The 23,392-nt window shown below is 40.7% G+C and overlaps 1 protein-coding gene across 1 annotated transcript; it reads left to right on the top strand.

Moving 5' to 3' along the window:
* Positions 1–5,268: 5,268 nt before the first annotated feature.
* Positions 5,269–23,076, top strand: LOC137294455 (uncharacterized). The gene is made up of 4 exons (XM_067825475.1): positions 5,269–5,381; positions 10,328–10,640; positions 18,580–18,664; positions 22,802–23,076. Exons 1-4 carry the CDS (start codon positions 5,269–5,271, stop codon positions 23,074–23,076), a joined length of 786 nt encoding a protein of 261 aa, XP_067681576.1.
* The last annotated feature ends 316 nt before the right edge of the window (positions 23,077–23,392 follow it).

The raw sequence follows: 23,392 nt of genomic DNA, 5'->3' as shown, positions 1-23,392 counted from the left end.
AAAGATATACAGAAGCATTGTAGACGATGGATATACAGAAAGATATAACAGAAGCATTGTAGACGATGGATATACAGAAAGATATAACAGAAGCATTGTAGACGATGGATATACAGAAAGATATAACAGAAGCATTGTAGACGATATTACAGAAGCATTGTAGACGATGGATATACAGAAAGATATAACAGAAGCATTGTAGACGATGGATATACAGAAAGATATAACAGAAGCATTGTAGACGATGGATATACAGAAAGATATAACAGAAGCATTGTAGACGATGGATATACAGAAAGATATAACAGAAGCATTGTAGACGATGGATGTACAGAAAGATATAACAAGCATTGTAGACGATGGATATACAGAAAGATATACAGAAGCATTGTAGACGATGGATATGCAGAAAGATATAACAGAAGCATTGTAGACGATGGATATGCAGAAAGATATAACAGAAGCATTGTAGACGATGGATATACAGAAAGATATAACAGAAGCATTGTAGACGATGGATATACAGAAAGATATAACAGAAGCATTGTAGACGATGGATATACAGAAAGATATAACAGAAGCATTGTAGACGATGGATATACAGAAAGATTTTACAGAAGCATTAGCTGTGATATATCCATAAGAATCACAGTGACATTTTACACGATGGATATATTGATATGAATCACAGAGGGATTATGAAAGTGGGATAAACTGATATGAATCGCAGAGGGATTATGAAGGTGGGATATACTGATATGAATCGCAGAGGGGTTATGAAGGTGGGATATACTGATATGAATCACAGAGAGATTACGAAAGTGGGATAAACTGATATGAACCACAGTGACACTATGAACAAGGGATATACTGATGTGAACCACAGTGACGTTATAAACGAAGAATATATTGATATGAATCCCAAAAGGAATTATGAAAGTGGGATAAACTTATATGAATCACAGTGACACTATGAACAAGGGATATACTGATATGAACCACGGTCACGTTATAAACGAAGAATATATTGATATGAATCCCAAAGGAATTATGAAAGTGGGATAAACTTATATGAATCACAGTGATATTATGAACAAGGGGTATACTGATGTGAATCACACTGTCACTATAAACACGGGATATGTTGATATAAATCACAGGGACGTTATAAACGAGGAATATAATGACAGCATTCAAATATAAGAGCACACAAGTAAGGGATACACTCGCCGAATCAGAGACAGAGAAATTACGAACTGTGACATACATACAGAAATTTCCCCCTACTGGTGTTCCATACACTGACATAAACGAGGAGAGATTACAGACAATGAATCACTTGAACATTACATCCTCCATACAACTTTACCTATTTTCTAGTTGTTTCCTTTCATTGTGTCCAGCGAGTCTTCATCACTCTGTCATCACTGACTTGCCACATCACCAGACAGATCATGTCAATAACTCCTGCAGCTGCTGCACGCGACGTCTTCGCATTCAGACACAGACACAAGCAGGTTCCGGTCTTTGACGACACAATTTATAGCAATGCCTGGGGTCTGTTTAATCTGTTCCGTGGTTTCGGTAGAGACTTATCATTACTTGCAATTATTCGAAATATGTGTCGTTCATAATGAATGCTTGTTGGGGATTCTGGCTTTAAGTAGGATGTAAATATACTGAGCATAATAGAAGTCACTTTTATTGTGATCAAGGTATGTTAGAGCACTGGGCTTAATCGCGGATTAACACTGGGCTCTGTCTATACACATTACGAGCACTGTTCTCCCAGCGCTTATGTAGAAGAAACTCAGTTCAGTGCGTCGTCTTTAGCAACAGTCTGAGTAAACTTAGTCTCAGCGTTATTCGTTGCACTCCACAGTAGAGCAGTGTAACGACAAATATTGAAACGAAGTATTCTGACACTGCTTTAGCAAATGTTTCACTTGATTTAGTTAAGATATGGTAAAATCTTAAGGTGCCAAACACTGAGGCTCTGGCGTCAGTTGCATATGCAAGTGTAAAACTGTAACGTAATGTATTAAGAACAAAGCTAGAGTAATCGCTAGTGTCCTGAATATATTATTCTGGACGCTTGAAGATCCGGGCTAGAACCCATGCTTGCCATAAAAGACGACTCTGCTTGTTGTGAGATGCGACCATCATAATCGGGTGGTCAGGCTCGCTAACTTGGTTGAAACATGTCATCGGTTCCCAACTGCGCAGATCGATACTCATGTTGTTGGTCACTGGATTGTCTGGTCCAGACTTGATTATTTAGAGACCGCCGCCACGTAGCTGGAATATTGCTGAGTGCGGTGTAAAACTAATCTCACTCATTGACCCACATTATTCTGTGTATAATTTTATGGTAAAACAGTATATATTATGTCATGACTATTCAGTTAAAAAATTCGTAAGATACTAATCAAAACACATTCTAATGATGAGTGTGGTTTAATGCCTCGTCGAACACTATTCAAGTCATGTTACGGTCTGTGGCAGAATTTTCTGACATAACCAAAGGGACGTAACTCCACACGACATGACGACGTCTTTGCCTGTTGGCTACCATCACATTTTGTGGAATATACTGAGGCCCATATCATGAGAAGGATAGTTAACTTCTGGCCTTTCATTAGCATGTTCATGCTTGATGTTTTGGCAAAAGGAATTGTGTTGTAAATTTGAATTGGATTATTTAAGTTCGATAGATGGTTTAGTGCTGTGGGGGTTTAACCGCATCGTACCTATCTCGCATCTGGAGGATAAGCCATACGTATTATGCTCCCCATACATACAGAACTACATACACGTATACACGACATACCGTTTAGTGGTGTTCTTTTAGCATCACGTCATAACCACACAATCTCTTTTCACAAGGTCCGCGTTTGAATCGGTCTACAGTAATCCCATTTACGCATGTCGTGAGGAAGGTCAGATTCGTTGGCTTGGTTGATGCATGTCATCGTATGGCGTACAGCGATACTCATGGTGTACGTCACTGGATTGTCCAATCCAGACACGAATATTTTCAAACATATAACTTGAATATTGTCTAATGTGATGGCAAACGAACAACCAGTTTCTCTGTCAGAGTGGGAAAGATTTAATAGACGCACTCGCACACGCACACGCACACGCACACGCACTCGCACTCGCAAACAAGCAAACAAACAACACTCTCACATATCTTTTAAGTGCGCTTCATGCAGTTGTGTTGAATTCGACACCTCTCTGTTGTAATGTTGAAATACTCCATGAATCGTTCTCGTGGTGCTCTAAAAGTATATAATCTTTCAGCTTACACCTGCAGAGCATTTTGTTGTGAGATACTACAGTGTAACCTATTATGCATACGTGCAACTTTGCTCCGAGGCATTATCAACGGTCGCAACACAATCACATGTCTTTATTACAATAGTACAGTTAAGTGTGCAATTAAACATTTTTTAAAACGTGTAATCAGCATCGTCAACGCAATATACATAATACTGGTATAATTTTTCAATTCAAAATTGTGTACAAATTTTTATGAATTACGGGGTTTTTTTGCTAAAAATATATAACAACCAAAGGATGGCAAAGTGTGCACAAATACATGTATATCTTAACTGAATTGTTGCAGATAACTGTCGATATAATTTGATGTAATCTGAAATGCTTGAAATTCATATACTATTACCACAATATATCCAATGTGTTCAGAATACGGACGAGTTGCATGCCTTCGCGGAATAAATATCTACTTCTGTGCGGTTGTCTATAATCTATAATGAAATACTTACACGACCAATACACTTGTTAGAACGAATCAGAGTGTCTACCGGAGCGGTTCCGAAATAGTGTGTACATTTCAGTGACGTGTGGAAAGTGTATACACAGACTGAAGTTGTTTCCTAGCACTTGGACCTATTTAAAACATAAAAATATTTTATCCATGATCTTGCTATTCCTCCATGAGTTAGATGTTCTAACAGCACGAAACTTGAATAATCATTTGAAATGGAGGTTTCTATATTTTTACATTTTTTAATTACTGTTTTATTATTTTTATATTTCTATTGTCCCCTGCCGTGATGTTGCTGACAAGACGTTGCTCACTCACTCGAATTTAAATCGACCAAGTGTTGCCATGGATTGGTTTAATCCACAAACCGAAACACGAGTCTCGTTAATCAATTCAGACTATGCCCTGCTTTTCAGCCAATCAGAATTTTCTCGGATCTGTTGAAAAGAGACACTACAAGTAACTCGGGTGACAATGAGTTCCAATACCCTGTGTCATAGGAAATTGGTATTTACAACTGAATTTTAGCTTTAAACTTTAAAAATTCGTATTTCTATATTTTATGTCGAGGTTTAGGCAGCATGTCGTTAACTAAACCGTCACAGGCTGCTACTGTTGGAAGAGATCGTATACTAATTCACAATTCATATGGCTACCTGGTTAAATCTGTTCTGTGTTCTTTGCACTTTAGAATATTTGCACAAGAGTATTTTTGTAACTTACAATGTGATTGATATGATATTATATGTCTACCAGACCGGCAAAAATTTACGCGGTTGTTTTGCATGAACTGTTCCTCATGTTCCTCATGCAACATAGCTTACTTGCCGATCTGTCGCACGGGTACCTTCCAGAGATAATTTCGTCCTAAAGTATAAACTGGGCTGTGAGTGTATCGATGTCCTGACATACGAATTAAATAATCGCCGAACAGCCAGTTTCTTTTATTGAGCCTGTAATTGATTTTCTATAAGAAACAAAAGAAAAAGCCACCGTTGTCGCGAGAAATTGTTGCTTGACCATTTGAACGGTAAAAAGACCCCTGAAACTGGGAACATTGTACATGTATGAACAAATTCGTATAAATCATACGTATGCATCAAAGGTTTACGTGGTTGGACAGTTTAACTTAGGTTTCGTGATAGTTCAGTGGGTAGGGACAAGATGGAAGACAGCATTTTCAATTTGGAAGAAATGAACGCTTTGCCCCTAATTGTATTCGAGTGGTCAACAGATTCAGTGGGGACTTTGTTACGATGTCGGGTGTTGTGCCCTGCAAGCAAAGATCTGATTTAGTGGTTGTTCAGGGGAAATTGACAGCAAATCGGTACATCAACGAAGTCCACGTCACATGTTTCCGATTATGAATCACAGGAGGAGTTGTTCCAGCCTGTTCTACCCTGCCAGTTCTCACTTCAGTGTCTTGCCATGGCCTTCCCGACCACCAGATCTAAACCCGATAGAACACCAATGGGATGAACTCGGTCAGCGTGTACGTCAACGTCAAAACAGCCGTCACACTGCAGGAAGAATTGCACAAGAGCGACTTCGTCGGTTTATATGGTCTGTGTCGAGACAGTGCCGAGCAGTAATTGTACTGTCTTTGACATCTTGTGGATTCTAATAAACAGAAACACTACAAGACTGATGTTGTGCTGACGATCTCATTGTCTAAAGGCGTGTGAACTTTTACATTTTTATCATTGCAACTACATGAAATAATTGTTCCTAAACTAACGCAATAAACTACAAATGGCTTATGCGTTTCTTTTGTGAAGAGCATATGTCGTAGTGAAAGCTAAAGCGTAGTTTAGAACGAAAGAAAAAGTGTCTTGTTAAACGCCACGGAGTAACTATTGTGACAACCATCCATGAAGCTGCCCACAGCTTGTGTGAAAACTAAGGTTCAATAATGTATGTATACTGCTCAATGACACTCCATTGTGATTCTCTACCCGATAGTCACAATACAGCAGCATTTGTCGCTCCACTACCTTCTGACAAAAATGGTCTTGTTGAGGAATTGGATCAGGCGTTGACACAATATCGAGCGTTCATGGAAAAGAAGGACCGTTTTCGAACATTCTCTTACTCAACTGTTGACATGACTGATTTGAAATAATCCATTCCTGTAATCTTTATCACTCTTTTGCCCTTTTCGCCACTGAAATCTGTTTCGTATGAAATTCTAGAAAGGATATTGTCACGTTGTGACATTGTCGTCATCTCAAAAAAAAAGAAGCAAAAAGAGGCAAAATTTACCAAGCGAGACAGTGCGACAGCGCGACATTTCGGCCATTTGTCGCATTGTTGCGTTTTGAAAACCAAAGGGCGACGAACGACATACAAAAGCTTGAAAATACGCGACAGCGTGACATAATAAATATATCACATTGTCGCGATGTCGCCCCTTACGATTACCAGTGCTCATGTGTAGAAAGTCAACCAGTCTAAACGTGCGCAGAATTTCAGACTTCACTAGTCTTTTGTTAGCTCCAGTGGTTTCATAAATAACGTAGCCCTCGTAATGGCAATAAGGGCTTCTTTTCTTGGAGTTAATGCAAATCTGTCACTGTTGTTTTGAAAATTATTTCACATATTGTAAATCTATTTTGTCAGTGAAGTGTGTTTTAGGACCAAGACAAACGATTACCTCTACGATTCATAGTAATGACGGCGCACGGTCATTCTAGGCGTGTCTAGCAAATCGCTCTGTAGGTATGCGTCGCTTAGTCGCACCAGAAAGCTATGATCGCAGGTTCGAATCCCAGCACCATACTCATTCATCACTTTAGACATATCACCAATGTCAAGCTGACAGATTGTGAAAAAGTGAATTCAGGCCACGTCGGCCGTTCAAAATTTTCCTCTGTTCAGCCAGCTGTGGATGGATGGTGGATGGATGAAATGGTAATATGACTTAACCCTCCAGCAAAGACAAAGACAGTTTAGGTCGGGTTTGAACTTGATATTCCCGTGTGAAATACACCCACTCACTCACTTTTTATGTTGGGTCGCATTGGGAAATATGTATTGGCACAGATCGATACTCATGTCAATCAGTCGATTGACTCTAGCTGGCAGAACAGCCAGGTGGGCAAGGTGCAATTGTGAAATTGACACGTGTGATTTGCTCGGCAAACCAGACATTCGTGATTGCAGTACCTGAAACAATGAGATTATCACACGCCGCTAAGTCAATTATTTGCAAAGCATTTAACTTTTTTTTTTAAAACGAAGGTGAAAGGGGTAGGCCTCAATATGCTTTGGTCAGGTATCGTTTACGAACTGCACGTGCTGTTGGGACGACGGAAGGGATCTTGAAAAACCGTACCGATTCAACCTGCACGGACACAACTGAGGGGATCGTCTCAAAATCCACACGATGTGAGAAAGTCGATTCATTTCAACAACAGCTGGTTAGAAACCATTGAGTCTCCATATAAACAAAATACCTTTGTCTCTCTGCGTATTCTGAAAAAGCATATACAGACAAATCATTCTTTGGACATTTCAAAATATCAGTTATGGAAGTTGCGTCACAAATATGGTTTCCGTTACAAAAAAGTAGGCTCAGAAAATAGACGTGCACTGTGCGACAGGTCTGATATTGTTCGACTAAGAAACCAGTACTTACGCACAATTCGAAAGAAACGTACAGAGGTTTACGAGCCTGCATATTTGAACGAAACATGGGTAAATGCTTCCCATACCAGAGGGACACAATGGTTCGCTAGCTCCTCTTCAGAGTCCTGTGCCAGAAAATTACCACTTGGCAAGGGAGAGCGACTGATTGTGCGCCATGCTGGTTGCAAGAGTCGGTGATTCCTACCTGGCTGCTCCCTAGTCTTCACGGCAAAATCTAAAGACAACCGAGACTATCATACCGAAATGAACGCGATGGTTTTCTTAGAAAGGGTACAAAATCAATTGGTACTAGCACTGCCTCCCAAAAGTCTGATTGTCATTGATAACGCTCCATATCATGGCGTTCAAGTACCTAATACAAAGGCCCAAACATCTAACAGTAAGAAGGGGGACATGATAGAATGGATGCCACCATCAAGCCAGTCGTCGTCAGGGTAGACTCTGACGACAGCGACACCGATTCGGACAACGGTGTCTTCTGAAAGTGGCAACACCGACTCCCATTGATCATCTCAAGTGGTAACCGGATAACGGCTTTTGAGATGACCCCATCTTCACAACACACGCTTGTTGATGACCGGCTGTTCTGCCAGCAAGTGCCCCCCCCCTCTCCCCCCACCGTACAAAATAGCGAAAGATAACAAGAAACTGGTGATCGTTTGTTAAACAACTTTTTTCTTCGGGTGTCCAAAATTATGAGACACATCATCAGAGTTGGTCTGTCGATTTCATGTGGCTGTGCAAACTTTGGCCTTGTTGCAATTATTAGATTTTGTGTTAGTGAGCAATTCATCGGTCTCAAATGGAATCAAACGGACTGTACCTATAACTGTTATTCACGTGCACGTGACCTGTTTTCTCCCTGGCACTGAGATAGTTCTGAAACGTTTTACTTATTTCCAAAATCATGTATAAGTGAATTTGTAAATTATTTTTGTCCTAAAGAAATGAAAAACGTGGGTACTGTTCCACTGAAAGGTGCTGCCTGCTTAAACGTCTTGTTCAAACACGTATCTACAGTCGGAACAGTACTCTCGGGTATTTCAATCATCGACTATGTTATGATTAATTTTGTAAAGGTGGTAGAGCTAGACGTCTTCTACCAATACATGCCTCTACAACTGAATGGCGTGTACATACTCAAGGGATCTGCTATCATTTCACAGAAACCTGAACTTGTAAAGAAGATACTTATCTTTACGTGGTTCAACATTAGCCTGGCTTCACATCTTTACAGTGGCATGATTTATTAAGAACGTCCTGAGGGTATTTGAATAGACTACTCTATCTCTAATGTTAATTAGTTTTGATCATTTGTTTGTGTGAATGCTAACAAGATGTGACACTGAAATCGATTCAATCAATTTAATGCATTTGTCATCTACTCATGGAGGACATCAGTCTGCATGTACAGGCCCAACTCGGGCATGCTCTGTCTGTGACGTTTTCATAACATATCTTGCTGTAATGTTGTTTGATCTTGTTTGCCAAATTGTAGAGTGAGTGCTTTTGTTTTACGTCACCTTTAGCTATATTCTAGCAATATCACGACGGGGACACCAGAAATGAACTTCACACGTTTTACCCATGTGGGGAATCGAACTCGAGTCTTCGGCGTGACGAGCGAACTCTTTAACCACTGGCCTACCCCACCGACCGCCAAATTGAGGAACACAATGCAACTGGAAGGTATGTAAGGGAGGCGAGGGGAGGGAGTAGAGGGAGTGGGGGTTGAGGTGGGAGAGAGAGAGAGAGAGAGAGAGAGAGAGAGAGAGGGGAGGGGTGGGGGTGGGGGATATATCCCAAAATCCGACATCACTTAATAGTTATTCACAATCGCATGCTTCTGACTCTGCCTGGAAAGTCAATGACATATTTCCGGTTTTTCTTCATTGCTGTGTCTCAGACGAAGCAGCATATTCGCGTTTACTAAACTACACGTTTGTGACAGCTCTTACTCTTTACCTGGCCATTTCCATATCTGTACGTATATTACCAAATTACACTCGTGTACAATATAAAGCATCTTGGTAAGTAATCATTAAAACTAGTGCATATACAGGTTATATTCTGTGTAGACGAGGCACGGTTATCTGTGCATAGGCTTCATGGCCAGATGCACTATATTGATCTGTGCAGAAAAAGTAGCCAGCATCACTGTGACAGTGATTCATAAACACATGGCATTATATGACTTGCTTTTACGAATGTGGATTTTTTGTTAACGTGGAAGGGGTTTAGGGAGCTTTTATTTGCAGTTAACCAATATTGTTCGATGTCAGAAGTGAACCCAGTCAACGAAAGCGTCATGCGAACCTATCAGAACCAGTTTAAATACATACCTCAAAAAGACACCAATGATTAATACATAAAGTATATTATATAACGCAGACTGGATGTCTCCAAGCATGAGTGAGTGAGTGAGTGAGTTTAGTTTTTCGCAACACTCAATAGTATTCCAGCTATATGGCGGCGATCTGTAAATAATCGAACCTGGACCAGACAATCCAGTGATCGACAGCATGAGCATCGATCTGCGCAATTGGGGACCGATTATGTCAACCAAGGCAGTGACCCTGCCCACCCGATCCCGTTAGTCTTCTCTTACGCCTTGGATGAATTCCATTTGTCATTTTCTTCAGTTTCAGTGCCTCGTTTCTGCTATTGATTATTGGCAAGCCTTGTTCCCATTGTTCGTAAACGACCGCGCTGTGGTGCATGCTTTTCATACCTGTTCAGGTGTACTGTTAGTCTAACATTTCCCACTTGCAGATTAGACACTGTTCAAACTTCATGGCCTTTTCCTGACGTGCTTAATGTCATAGGTTGCTGACGGTGGTTCGGATATTCAGCGCGAGCAACATTTAACATTTTTATATGAGACAGGGATATGTGGTTGTTTGGTCTTGGAGTACTATTCTGTGGAGTTCCTGTAGCGGAATTGTCTTGCTTTGAAGTCAGTGGCAACATGGGGTACTTGTCTAGTCAAAGGTTGACTCTCCATACCTACATGAGTGACACCACTTCGACTGTTGGTGTGTGTGCTCTTCTCTGTGTCGTCGAGCCCCTTTGCAAATCCTTTAACTACTACGAAGTTTCTGGACTATGTGAAAGGAATAGTGAAACAAGACTTTCCAAGCCGGGTAATCTTCAGTCGGTTGCAAACTGGCTGTACACGGAATCTGTGCAAATACCGAAGGTACAATGTATACTTAAAGTTTGCTTTGTTGGGTTTTTAGCAGATGCTGGTACTTTTTGAAGTTCCGTTTAGTGTCCTTAACATACCTGCAATATTTTCAAAACTTGCGTTGTTGATACTGTGCTACCTACTTTTAGACATGACGTAACAACTCAAATTAACATCATTTTTGGGTGACAATATGTAAAATGTGTATTTCCATGTCAATGATCGATTGATTTTCTGTACTGCGCAATAACATTCTCTAGCTGATTACAAAACAAGTCTACATTAATGTGACGAAATGATACAAAATGGTTCTTAGTCAGAATCTGTGATGAGTCTTGTCACTGGGACGTGACGAATGTCACGTTAAACATTTATAGTCGTGATTATATGTATGGTAACATTCTTAGTTATCAATGGAGTGTACCGCTGCTTTCAGCTGTGTTCCAGTTGTTTCACAGAAGGTTAGCTTGATGATGGAAACGCCACAAAATACCTGTATCGTAATTACACCGACAAAGTACCAAGTGATGGATTATGTAAAATGGTATATGTAGAGATTGAGTGAGTTTAGTTTTACGCCACACTCCAGCTATGTGGTGGCGGTCTGTAAATAATCGAGTCTGGGCCAGACAATCCAGTAATCAACAGCATGAGCATCGATCTGCGCAATTGGGAACCGATGGCCACCCGGCCAACACTGAAGGCCAATATTCTAACCCTCAAGGGTTGTCAGCATCTATAAGGAATATGTAATGTAGCTACTCCGATGAACGCAGTAGTCGTGTATCCATGGATTATATTCACAAATGTAGACAAGCATATGTTCAAAACGGCTTTGGGTTTTTCAATTGTCAAACGTTATATTGCTCTATACAGGCACCGTAAAACGATATATCACAATAGCGATATTCTTTCTGTCCATGTCCAGGTATTGTGTTGTGCTATATAATTCATTTCAGCACATTTTATCAAGTACATCCTTACAACATCTGAGAATAACATTATAAAATATACAAACATCAAAACAATCACTACAATACAGCGGGTGACGCGTCTTAAAGTAGTTAAGAATAAAACCAAAGGGGTGAAAGAAGGTCAGCAAAAAGTTCAACCATACTCACAACATAGAAAAAATACACGCATTTCAAACACATGGATTTACCTACAAAATGAAACATAAGTCAAACGCATTAGCAGGTAGGTACAAAGAAAGGCAGTGTTAAGCTTGTTGAATAGATATCTCGGTATAATTGAATCTGGCAGTTACTTTGCCACTTTGGGAAGATGTTATATTTTTGTAGGCTTTTGATTAGTATACCATTAGTATACCATTAGTATACCATTAGTATACTGAACAGCAGAACAAAACGTTTTGTCAAGTGTCTGAATAGAAAATATAAACACGAAAACGTACAGTCATGAGATTGGATTCGAAACTTGCATTTCTTTTGCTGTTCAGTATATATTTAAGTTAGCTCCTGTGAGTTCAAATACCACTTTGGCCTTACCAAGCACACCAACATGGCCGAAATCCACGTGAACTGTGTAGATCCTGCGTGCTTTCTACTCTTTCGTTTATTAATTTATTGACTGTGTTTTGTTTGTTTTTTTAACTGCTTGATATTCATTGAGTGAGTCTGTTAGAATTCAAATTACTTAGTGTTGTCTAAGTTTTTGTGCCCATTATTTCCGTCGTAAATATTGATGGCGTGTCTGGGTGTTTGTCTGTAAGATTTTACTAGCGTTCCTGTATGAAAGCTAGTGCTGCGTTGTTTCAGTGTTCGGGTTGGTTTGTTTGTTTATACCGGAGGAGCGGTGTGGTAGCCTAGTTGTCACGCCAAAGGTCCTGGTTCGATTCCTCACATGGGTACTAGCCCATTTCTGATGTCCCCTCCGCCGTGATAATGCTGGAATGTTAAAAGTGGCGTAATACGTGACTTGCAAATGTTTACCGTTCTCGTCTTAGTTCTATGAGGATTTCCGTGCTGATATTGGGCAGAAGTGAGTTCCTGACTATATATTAGCTGAATATTATTGTTGCATATCATGTTACGGCAAAAGGCAGATTCATAGTAATATTAACACGTCTCAGAAACTGATCGTGCCTCCTGTCAATCACCTTTAGAACACAGAGGCAAATTCACTTCCAAGTACAATTAGCAGCAACGTAAACTCAGTAAGAGAATTTATAACTTCTGTCTACCGCAGATTTGACAAGCAGGGACTTGATTCTGGAAGTAGATCCACCGAAACCGTGAAGACATTACCTGTTCACATGTTGAAAATACTGATTTTTTTTATACTGAAGGTTATAGGTTAAATACAGCTGCATATCGAAGTACTTCGTTAAGGAACTGAACAAACATGACATCGTTATTATCATTATTATTTTTACAGATTAGAATGAAAATGCAGCAGAGAGGGTTCGGGTGATCCTGGCACAGTCAGGCTGGTCAAGCTCATCATCAGCTCAGGGCCCTCGACCTGTCCTACACGCAGCCCAGACAGCGAATGGGACTTCTCCCAGGAAATACTGCCTAGTCGAACCCACCAAGAACTTTCCGGAGAATATGGAGGCTCCCCAACACTGCCGCCTTCTGCATTACCCAGATTGTCAGAAGGGCTGTGCTCCCGGTGGAGAACCCGGGCACTCTCCTGATCTGCGCCAAGAGATCAGGAGGTACCAAACCAAGGGCACCGAGAACAATGGGGAGCCTGACGACAGTGTACTTGGGATGCAAGCGAGACATTTCAAAGGCGAGGTCCGCATATTTATCATGCTTTTCCTGAATCTTGCCAATCACATTGCTGTCAAAAGGGACAGAAAATTCAATGATATAAATAATTTCATTGGTTTTATCAAAAAGGACAAGATCAGGTTTGTTGGCTGGAATTCGTCTCAGGCTGTATATTGGCCTATTCCAGAGAAGTTTAAAAGCATCATTTTCCAGGACGCCCTGGACATGTTCAGGGTCATACCATGGATGGACCTCGGAGCCAAAGCCACAGGCGTGGCGGAGACGATAATAAAAGCAGCGAGCCATGCCATAGGATATTTATAAAGCGCTCATATCCATGCAACTAGTGTTTGCTCAAGGCTCTGGTCTTTGTTTCCCTCGAGCATTGGATGTCAGTCAACTCGCCCATCGCGGTCCCAGCTACCGATTCAGAGCCCAAATGCATCAACATCATCAAAGCTGCACACGAGTTTATACAAAATCCAACAGATTTCAATGAAAATATTTGCAATTTTTCTAATCGATGAACGTAATATGATTTCCATTTTGCAAAGCTCTTTCACGTTGGCACCGAGAACTCCCAAGTCTTACTTTGTTGACCTTTTCGGATTTTTCAAATGCACGTCTTGAAACGAAACATGTGTACACCAGTCATATTGTTCATGGTTACCGGACCGGTATTGAAATAAGTATAGTGCATGTTTATCAATTTCATATTTCTTTTGGAACTACACATACGTTTAAACCAACTACTCAATATTTGAACGATTCGAATATCCACCGAAAAGTCACTGAGTGAAAAGGAAAAACACAGTCGCGTACATTATTGACATCTGTCGCAGAAAATCAATGACTACATCGCGAAATGAGTCGCCATGTACCAATGACTCCCTTTCACAATGATTGCATAAAAAAGTTGTTCATCCATATATTGTTATCATGTCTTACTGCCTTAACTTCTAAATGCCTCTCAAAGATGTGTAAGCGTATGTTTGTTTATTGCTTGACGCAGCTCGGCGTACCTGCTACATAGCAACCTGTTCCTAGACGGATTTTGTTCACAAGAAACAGAACATGAAGATTAGGTTTTCATGCTCGGTTTGCTAAATACCTGTTTTACACTTCACAACCTTTTCTTGAAGTCCGCATACAGTATATAATAATCTCTCTATGTGACTAAGTTTGTGACTAAAAGGATATGGATCGATGTTCTTGAAGTCTAACAGCTGAACGTTAGGAATCGAGGAAACATCCACACATAAAATCATTAATTCTAATCATTTAAATAGTGTATTGTCGAAGCGACGATGACAACAATGATTTATGTTTTGCGTGACCGACCGTCTTGAGCGGCGATAAACTTTCTCTCGTCTCAGTGATCAAAACTTCAGGACGAACAACGTCATTACTCAGGTGCTGGGACAAACGTTCATTACCTAAACCACGGAGCCGATATAGAGGGGGAGAAGAAACTCCTCGAAAAGCCGCTGAACGTATGTCTCGGGTCGTTACGTAACCAGTGTAGCCAATATGGTGGAAGCGTAGTATTTAAGATTGAGCCCGGTTTATTTTCAACAGCTGACTAAGTTCGCTGAGTGTTGTGACAACTGAAATTCTGCATGTAGAAGATAAGTGAACTATTTTGTCACTTCAGTTTAAGTCCAATAATTGGTATTAGTGTCCGTATTAAAACAGTAGATTTGTATTAAAGTTTCAAGTCGGCATGTTATAGCTCACTGGTTCCTATTCTCGATTCACCGCGAAGATAGACTAAATTGTGCCGATAAAAACTTCTTTCACACATTCGTTTAATTTTTAGAAGGAGAACATACCTTCAGTTGAAAGGTATTTGCAAGTAATAGTGACAGTTTCATGACTTAAAAATTCTTAAGGTGTAATTGAGGTTTGTGAAAAATGACATTTCGCCAATGAAATGCTATACGAGCATGACGAGGCACACGTTAATTAGTACAAATGGTAAAGAAAGCAAGCGAGTGACCTATCCCTGTTGTAGAGTATCCCTGCATGCATATGGACGTTTTTCATCCATATCATTATCAGCCTTCTGAAAGGTGTTTACAGTAGCTCTCTAATTAGTCAAGTGGTATTCTGTTCTGTTCAAAGTGTGCCCACCACTAATCCGAGGAAAAGAAGGGTTCGATTCCCCACATGGGTTCAACATGTGAAGCCCATTTGTGATGTTGCTGGAATATTGCTAAAAGCGGCGTAAAACCATACTCACTCGCTTTTTAATCGAGACAACATGCCCTGTCACGCATGATGTAACAGACATATCGACCTCGGTATTGGCAAGTGTCCCGACTGATAACAGTGAATACTGTCCCCGTACACAGAACCGCCACAGAGATAAGAATATTTCTGAGTTCTCCAAAATTCCCAGAGATATCCTGCGAAATAGCAAATGGGTTGAGTTTTATGGCCTGATAACTTATGTAGCTTCAATATGGAGGATCTACTCCAACCTCAGCTACCATAAATAGTATTTGGTGATTTTTTAAAATTCATCACATTTTGTCCAATACCAAATGCTATCTTTGAGTACATGTGCTGAAAGTACCCTGTTGCGTGACCAGCCTACTGGTAGAATCGGAAGGAATGCGGTTCCTGTCTCCTGTTCCTGCACCTACTGGAATCCCGTCCTCTACCGCCACAGGGTGTGACCTACAACTAGCAGGAAGCCCTCTATATTTGCCTCTTACCACTGCCAGTGGGGTGCCGGCGTCAATACGGGGAGCTGCCCTGTGGGACAGCCATTTCATGATCATGTAATTCAGACCCGGGGCAATCTACTCCAAGCCTATAATTTCTTCCTTGTAACAGCCCTGTGATGAAACTGGGATCCGACCTGCAACACCATGCAGGATGATTTTAAATGTGCTCTTCCCATGGTCAAATGGGGATTTAGAGGAGCCGAGATGCTTTATCCAGTTGATACACAACAAAGATAAACATATACATTAATTAAAAAATATAATTTCTTTGCAATTTTACTTCTCACAGATGCTTCGGTTTCAAAGTAAACATTGATTTCTCAACTTGAATGCCTGATCAAAATTGGAATTCATCTCCACATCTCCATATATAATTAATTTACATAATTTTCCAGAAACGTTCACATATTGCATGCTCCCATGTTGAACCTTTGGTGGAAGAACACTGCAGTAAAATTTGCCAAAATGCTTCTCCATGTATTACAACGAATTACACTGATAAAACGTTTCGGCTCAATAACAGACAGTTTATAGTTGTGCATTTTTGATATGCTATATCTCAGAAGAACATTCACTTCTAAATACATCCGTGTACTAAAAACCGTTACTATGGGATGGTCAGCGCGGAAGGACAAGGGTCTCCAGCCAACGGCACCAAGGATACCATGAGGGTGTACTGTAACAGTAACGCTATATCATGTACCCTCAGACTGGCCTTTGGGCCCATTTGAGCATGACCCTTGAAGGTCCGGGGTAGAAGAGCACATCAGCAACCCATGCTTGCCATAAAAGGCGACCATGCTTAGGCGACTAACGGGATCCGACGGTCAGGTTCGTTCATTTGGTTAACACATGTCATCGGTTCCCAGTTGCGGAGATCGATGCTCATGCTGTTTATCACTGGATTATCTGGTCCAAACTCGATTATTTACAGACCGCCGCCATGTATCTGGAATATTGCTGAGTGCGGCGTAAAACTAAACTCACTCATTCACCATTCGGACATACGTTTCTAGGCATTGCCTTTGTTAAAGTGAATGAGTGAGTTTAGTTTTACTCGGTAATATTCCAGCTATACTAAGCACATAAGAAAACTGAACATACAGGAATTAAAAATCTAAATTTATCAAACCTAAGGATTTAAATTCAGAGATTAGAGACATGTATCCAACATGCATGCACTTGCCACATTCCGTGACGTCAGTGGTTTTGTGGTTGTCTTTCAGGAAAGAAAAACAGAGCAAATGAATGCCACACAATACTGTCACTTTGTAAAGCTCAACCCCTGCCCCTGCAATCGTCCAAATAAATGAAAGGCTATTGAAACGCACAGCATGCCAAGGCTAACGTCTGCCTAACGTCATGAGGCCATTGGGATGGTCCGTGGTGGAATGTCTCAACGACAAGTACATGCACATTTCCACTGCCACCGGAACACCTGCACTGATAAGACGCTACCAGGCCACAAGAACGTTATGCACAGGTCTGTGTCTTGGAGAGGAATCGCTTTGGTGGTGATTCCGTGACGATTTGGGGTGGAATAACAGCAGGCCAGGGAACGCCTTTGGTGACTTAACTGTTGTGGGCTACAAAGATCAGATTCTTCCACTTGTGACAATTTCTTTTCTGTGACGTCATGGCTCTAGGTTAACATTCCAACAGGACAAAGCCCGCCCTCATACGGCAAGGATTGCTATGGATTTCTTGCAACACCACAACGTTGAATTACTGCCTGGGTCTGCCAATTCGACGGATCTCTCCCCGATAGAGCATATTTGGGACGAGATGGATCGACGTCTACGCCGTCTTCCTCATCCGACGGATAACGTCCTTGACCTTGCAACAGAACTTTGAATTTGGCGTGACATTCTACAAGCCTTCCTTGCACGTTTGATAGGCTCTATGCGTCGTCGATACACTGCTGTTGTCAATGCCGATAGTGGACATACCCGTTATTGAGCTTGTGACATGGTCGTTTGACCCCTTTCCCGCTGGTGGATTTTCAAATGAAATTATCCCGACTTGTTATGGTTTCATGATCCCTCCAATAAAGTTTATACGTTCCTTACTTATGAATATGAGCCAGACAATGTGACAATGTAAAGCAATGTAAATATCGCACTGTCGATAGTTGGTTCATTTTACACTATAAGTTATCACATCGTGTCGAGGGAAATACGGGGTTTTATCAGTCCCGAGTAAGGTTGTATTCCCCGAGCAGGAGTACACGACTTTTATACTCCCGCTCGCGGATCGTGATGGATATACATGGTTTTTATCAGGGTTACGTGGACCAATCAAAACTCGGCATTCTTACAAGAGGCTAGATAATTGTTTTGTAGTGAGTGAGTGAGTGAGGGAGTTAAGTGTTACGTCATACTCAGCAATATTCCAATCACATGGCGATTGTTGTTGTACGGGCGTCAGTGCGACAGTATCTCCTAGACGATTACATAACTTACAAACTCTTTTGTCTTTCAGAGTTTGGCGGGAGTTTGCGAGAATCATATGTGTGGGCCTGTTGAGCAATGTCGGCCTCTAGGTGGAGTTGCAACATGCATCAAAGGTAATCATATCATAAATATTTTTAATATAAGTGGTCTCATTACCAAGTGGTCACTGCGAGTAATGATATCCATAGGTTGAGAATCATGTTGTGAGAATCACGTTATGCAAATTGTTCAACAACCATAGGTTATCAACACTATGTATCAAAGAAACTCAAGAAAAATATTTTTTTTTCTGTGTTATCAATTTATGTTCAAGAAAAAAACATGGGCTAAATGTTTGTTGAACGTTAGACGTTTGGTAGTACACTCCCTGACCATGAGTAAATACCAATTACCAATTGCTGACATGAGCAACGTTAGTCCCATATCAGAGACTATTTCTTGTTGAAAATAGGCAGTGATACCTTAACTCGGACGGGACGGTGGTTAAAGCGTTGGCTCGTCACTCCGAAGGTCCGGGTTCGATTCCAAACATGGGTACTATGGGTGAAGTCCATTTTTGGTTTTCCCTGTCGTGATATTGCTGGACCATACTCACTCACTAGCTAACATAACTCAGGGGAACCTTTTCACAAGGCGTGTTTAAAGTATTTCCATCGTTCATTTGAGCGTCCCAAAATAACAGTTTCGCATTCTTAGATTGCAGAGAAGACGGGCACTAGGAGATGTTACATGACAACACGGACTAATCCAACCTTCTGTCAGAAGACGCTTGTGGCAATAAGGTTTAAGCGACATGTTGTGTCCAAGAAAATAACTTCATATCTGATAAACCATACCAAGAGCCTGAGAGGAATCCATATTCTAGCACTGAACTTCACCGGCTAGTTAGCAATTATCGGTCAAACGTTACATTTAGTGATTGGACAATAAAAAAGCATATATTTGATGAAGGTGTTTGAGACAAAGGCACTTCTGTCTCTGCGAGGAATAAAAGTTTACAAATATTATTTTTGAGATGACCCCCCTGATTCAGAATGCTTCACAGTACATCACGATATGTTGTACTGTGAAGCATTTGGAATCGGGGGTCATCTCAAAATTGTATATATATCTTAAATGTCTTTAATCCTCGCAATGACACGGGCCCTGTAGTTTGAGGCCCTAATGTATGGGTTTGACCAAGTCAGCCTGGATAATCTGTCCAGATCTGACAATGACAGACGCACTCCAAAGCAGCCATCACAAAACCCACACACCATTATCATAGAAAACGTTTGGAAAGTACTGAAATAGAAAGTGGGCAAGGTGTTTGGGGGGAGATAAAAAAGCAAAGTTGATCTGATGTGAGTTGAAAGTGACGAATGTGCCAAGCCAGCATAATAAGAGTAAGTGAGTTTGCTTTTTACGCCGCTTTTAGCAATATTCCAGCAATATGACGGCTGGAGACACCAGATATGGCTTCACACATTGTACTCATGTGGGGAATAGAACTAGCGTTTTTGACGTGATGAGTGAACACCTTAACCACTAGTCTGTCCATCGTCCCCTCGTATTAATAAATGCATTCAGAGACGAATCCAGGAGGTGTTCCTGGTAGGAGGACATGTCGCTAAATAGTGAAATGTTCTGGTCAATCCTGCTGAAACATTTATATAATTTGCTTGTCAGTTTCACTTCAGCAACAATCGAGACTTCTTTAGAACTTACTTATATCCAGTGAACTGTGTAGAATCGAAAATAGAGCGTCACTTACATCGTATTATATTGTGCATATTACGTCGGCGGTTTAATGTCATGGCGCGGATTGGTTTACATCTGTGTTCCTTGATGGTATTCTCTGGTGGGTCTCTGTAAAAATTAACCTTACTTGTGAATGCCACACCAATGCTTTAGGTCAAATGACACACTGACTCAGGTCTGATTCACAGCATGAAACTACTCTAAATAAATAATGATTGTTTTCACCTTCACCATTCATACAACGTAACAAGTTCCTGATGACAGGCTGAGATAAAGTAACACTATGTAAGTGGAAGACTGTTTACTGAGGGTCGGCGTCGGATTCTTAGCAAAACATAAATAAAATTGTTAGAGTTTGGAATACATTGGATATATATATGTAAATGTGAAAGAATCAGAATATTTCCTACTGTTTTCATTCCCACGACTACTATTTAACTCAAATGTTTCGAACAGGCTGGGGATGTAATGTCTACAGCACTGATGTGTATTTGTGTGTAAAGATACACGCATCTGCATTTGAAATATGCGTGCACATTGTTTACTTTCGGTAACTGCATATGGTTTATAAACAACAGAATCGATTTCAAACATCGGAAATAAAACATTTCCATTTTATTGAAAATGAATATTAACAAAGAGGGTTACCCTGAAAAATATTGTCCTTTCGTGCATTTTCAGTATCGATGAGATGACAAGGAGTGATGCAGGTGTTATCACTCACGAACAGTAACTTTGACGTGACCCTCATGTTCGAAACGTTCGGTCCCTAGGAAATCTTAACTCTGATTGTGACCAATGTGTTAAGGATGAGCTTAGGAAGTTCGCAGCGCAACTAACGTTGGGAGAATAGCTAGTCTGGTCAAGAGCTTTTCGTATGGTAACTCATAGAAACATTCTGGTCACGCACTCTTCGTATGTTAACTCATATACAGTGTTGTTCCAAAGTTTCGTAAAATATGGCCCCAAGGCCCCTACATGTACATGTAAGGTTGTAAGGGACACCAGAAAATTTAGAGGGTCCTGAAAATTTGAAAATTTCAATATATAGAAAAAGAATAGAAAACATAATATGTTCATTTAATATTTGAACCAATCATGAACTTTGTTAGGTTGAATATGCTGACAATTCACTAGTCCATAGCCCCTATACAGTCTGTGCGGACCTATACAGTCAAGACATGACTCTGAATCGCGATACAAAGGACCGCATTGGGGCTCTCGGCTAACAAGTCACCAGAAGGACGTTTATGATCAGCAGATTCAAAATGTCTCTTCAAAGTAAAAGTTTTAACAACCATCATCTGTCACAAATGGATTACTCCGTGTTAAGTTTGACTCACAGCACAATTTGCATATCATTCCATCATTGTTAAAATAATCTCACGAATACACTCACTTGGCTTGGTATGTATCCTCTTCGTGTCAGCATCCAAGTTAGTTTTTAGGGGGGAAATGTGAACTGATGGTGGTGTTTCTTCGTTTGAAGGGATCTTTCTCTCGTGAGTTTCATCTTGATTGCTCCCTTCCCCCCATTTTTTTTAAAAATAGCATGTTGGTCGCAGTTGCTACTTGGGCGGCTTGCTCTCCGCCATGCTTGACCACCACGTTTACGTTAAATGTATGACAAATTATTTCATTGGCTGATACACTGGAAATCTCACGCATGGATATGCAACGACGTATCTGATAATGCATTCAAAGTGGCGGGGTAAACATTGTCGTGCTGGTTTCTCGTGTATTGCAGGCGAAAAATAATTTTAACTCATATAGAAACGTTCTGGTCAAGAACTCCTCGTGGCTTAACTCATTTAGAAACGTTCTGGTCAAGAACTCCTCGTGGCTTAACTCATTTAGAAACGTTCTGGTCAAGAACTCCTCGTGGCTTAACTCATTTAGAAACGTTCTGGTCAAGAACTCCTCGTGGCTTAACTCATATAGAAACGTTCTGGTCAAGAACTCCTCGTGGCTTAACTCATTTAGAAACGTTCTGGTCAAGAACTCCTCGTGGCTTAACTCATTTAGAAACGTTCTGGTCAAGAACTCCTCGTGGCTTAACTCATATAGAAACGTTCTGGTCAAGAACTCCTCGTGGCTTAACTCATTTAGAAACGTTCTGGTCAAGAACTCCTCGTGGCTTAACTCATTTAGAAACGTTCTGGTCAAGAAACCCTCGTATGTTAACTCATATCGAAACGTCCTGGCTACGACATTTTGTTGAAACTTTCGAAAGTTCTAGAAAAGCCTCCCTTTAAGAAACACACTACCAGTTCAAACGTATATCTCCAGCCACTTTATTGTTTTGCGCACAGAAAACAAGTTTTTATTATGTATGTTCTTGAAATATGAGCGCTTTGAGCATATATTTTATATGGAATTCAACGCGCTGTAAATACACATTATTTCATTATTTTTTTTTTATCAATTTAGCATTAGGCCATCAGTTTTGTCTACATGAGACTAGAAACCAATATGCACTTTGAAATCATACATATTGTGTTGTTTTTCAGTGAATCGATGTTACATGTTGGTGAATGGGCGTGCTCGTTATGCTGGCACACTGTCTACTACAAGAGAGGGCTACACATGTCAGCGATGGGACGATCACACTACACATTCTCACTCCGGCAATGGTGACCACGCGAGTTTCTTTCCTGACGATGACACTTTGGAGTCAGCGGCCAATTTCTGCCGTTCACCAACCTCCGACGGTGTAACAAGTCTCTGGTGCTATACCACAGACCCAGCTAAGCGATGGGATCACTGCGACGTACCTCAGTGTTGAATGCCAGAAACGACTAATGCACCAGGCAGTTGAGGGAGACACACCTCTATCAAGAAATGGCGTGCCATAAATTTATAGGTACCGCTGTACAAGTGGACTGTATTTTACGCACAGGTTGTTGTGCACCATGCTATTGGCAGACAGAAATCTGCAATCAACACTAAATCAGAACTGTAGCTTTAAGATTAACTGTGTCACAAAGATTTTCATACTTGCATGCCAAAGCAACGGGAATGATAGCAAGGTAACGTCTGACACTTTGACTGAACAATTTGAGTCACAATTTAATTCTGGACTCACAAAATTCCAGACACTC

The sequence above is a fragment of the Haliotis asinina genome, chromosome 8, assembly GCF_037392515.1.
Source record: "Haliotis asinina isolate JCU_RB_2024 chromosome 8, JCU_Hal_asi_v2, whole genome shotgun sequence".
In the NCBI taxonomy this organism is placed as follows: Eukaryota; Metazoa; Mollusca; class Gastropoda; order Lepetellida; family Haliotidae; genus Haliotis; species Haliotis asinina.
Note: the sequence above shows the minus strand (reverse complement) of the source record. Positions and strands in the feature narration are given on the sequence as shown.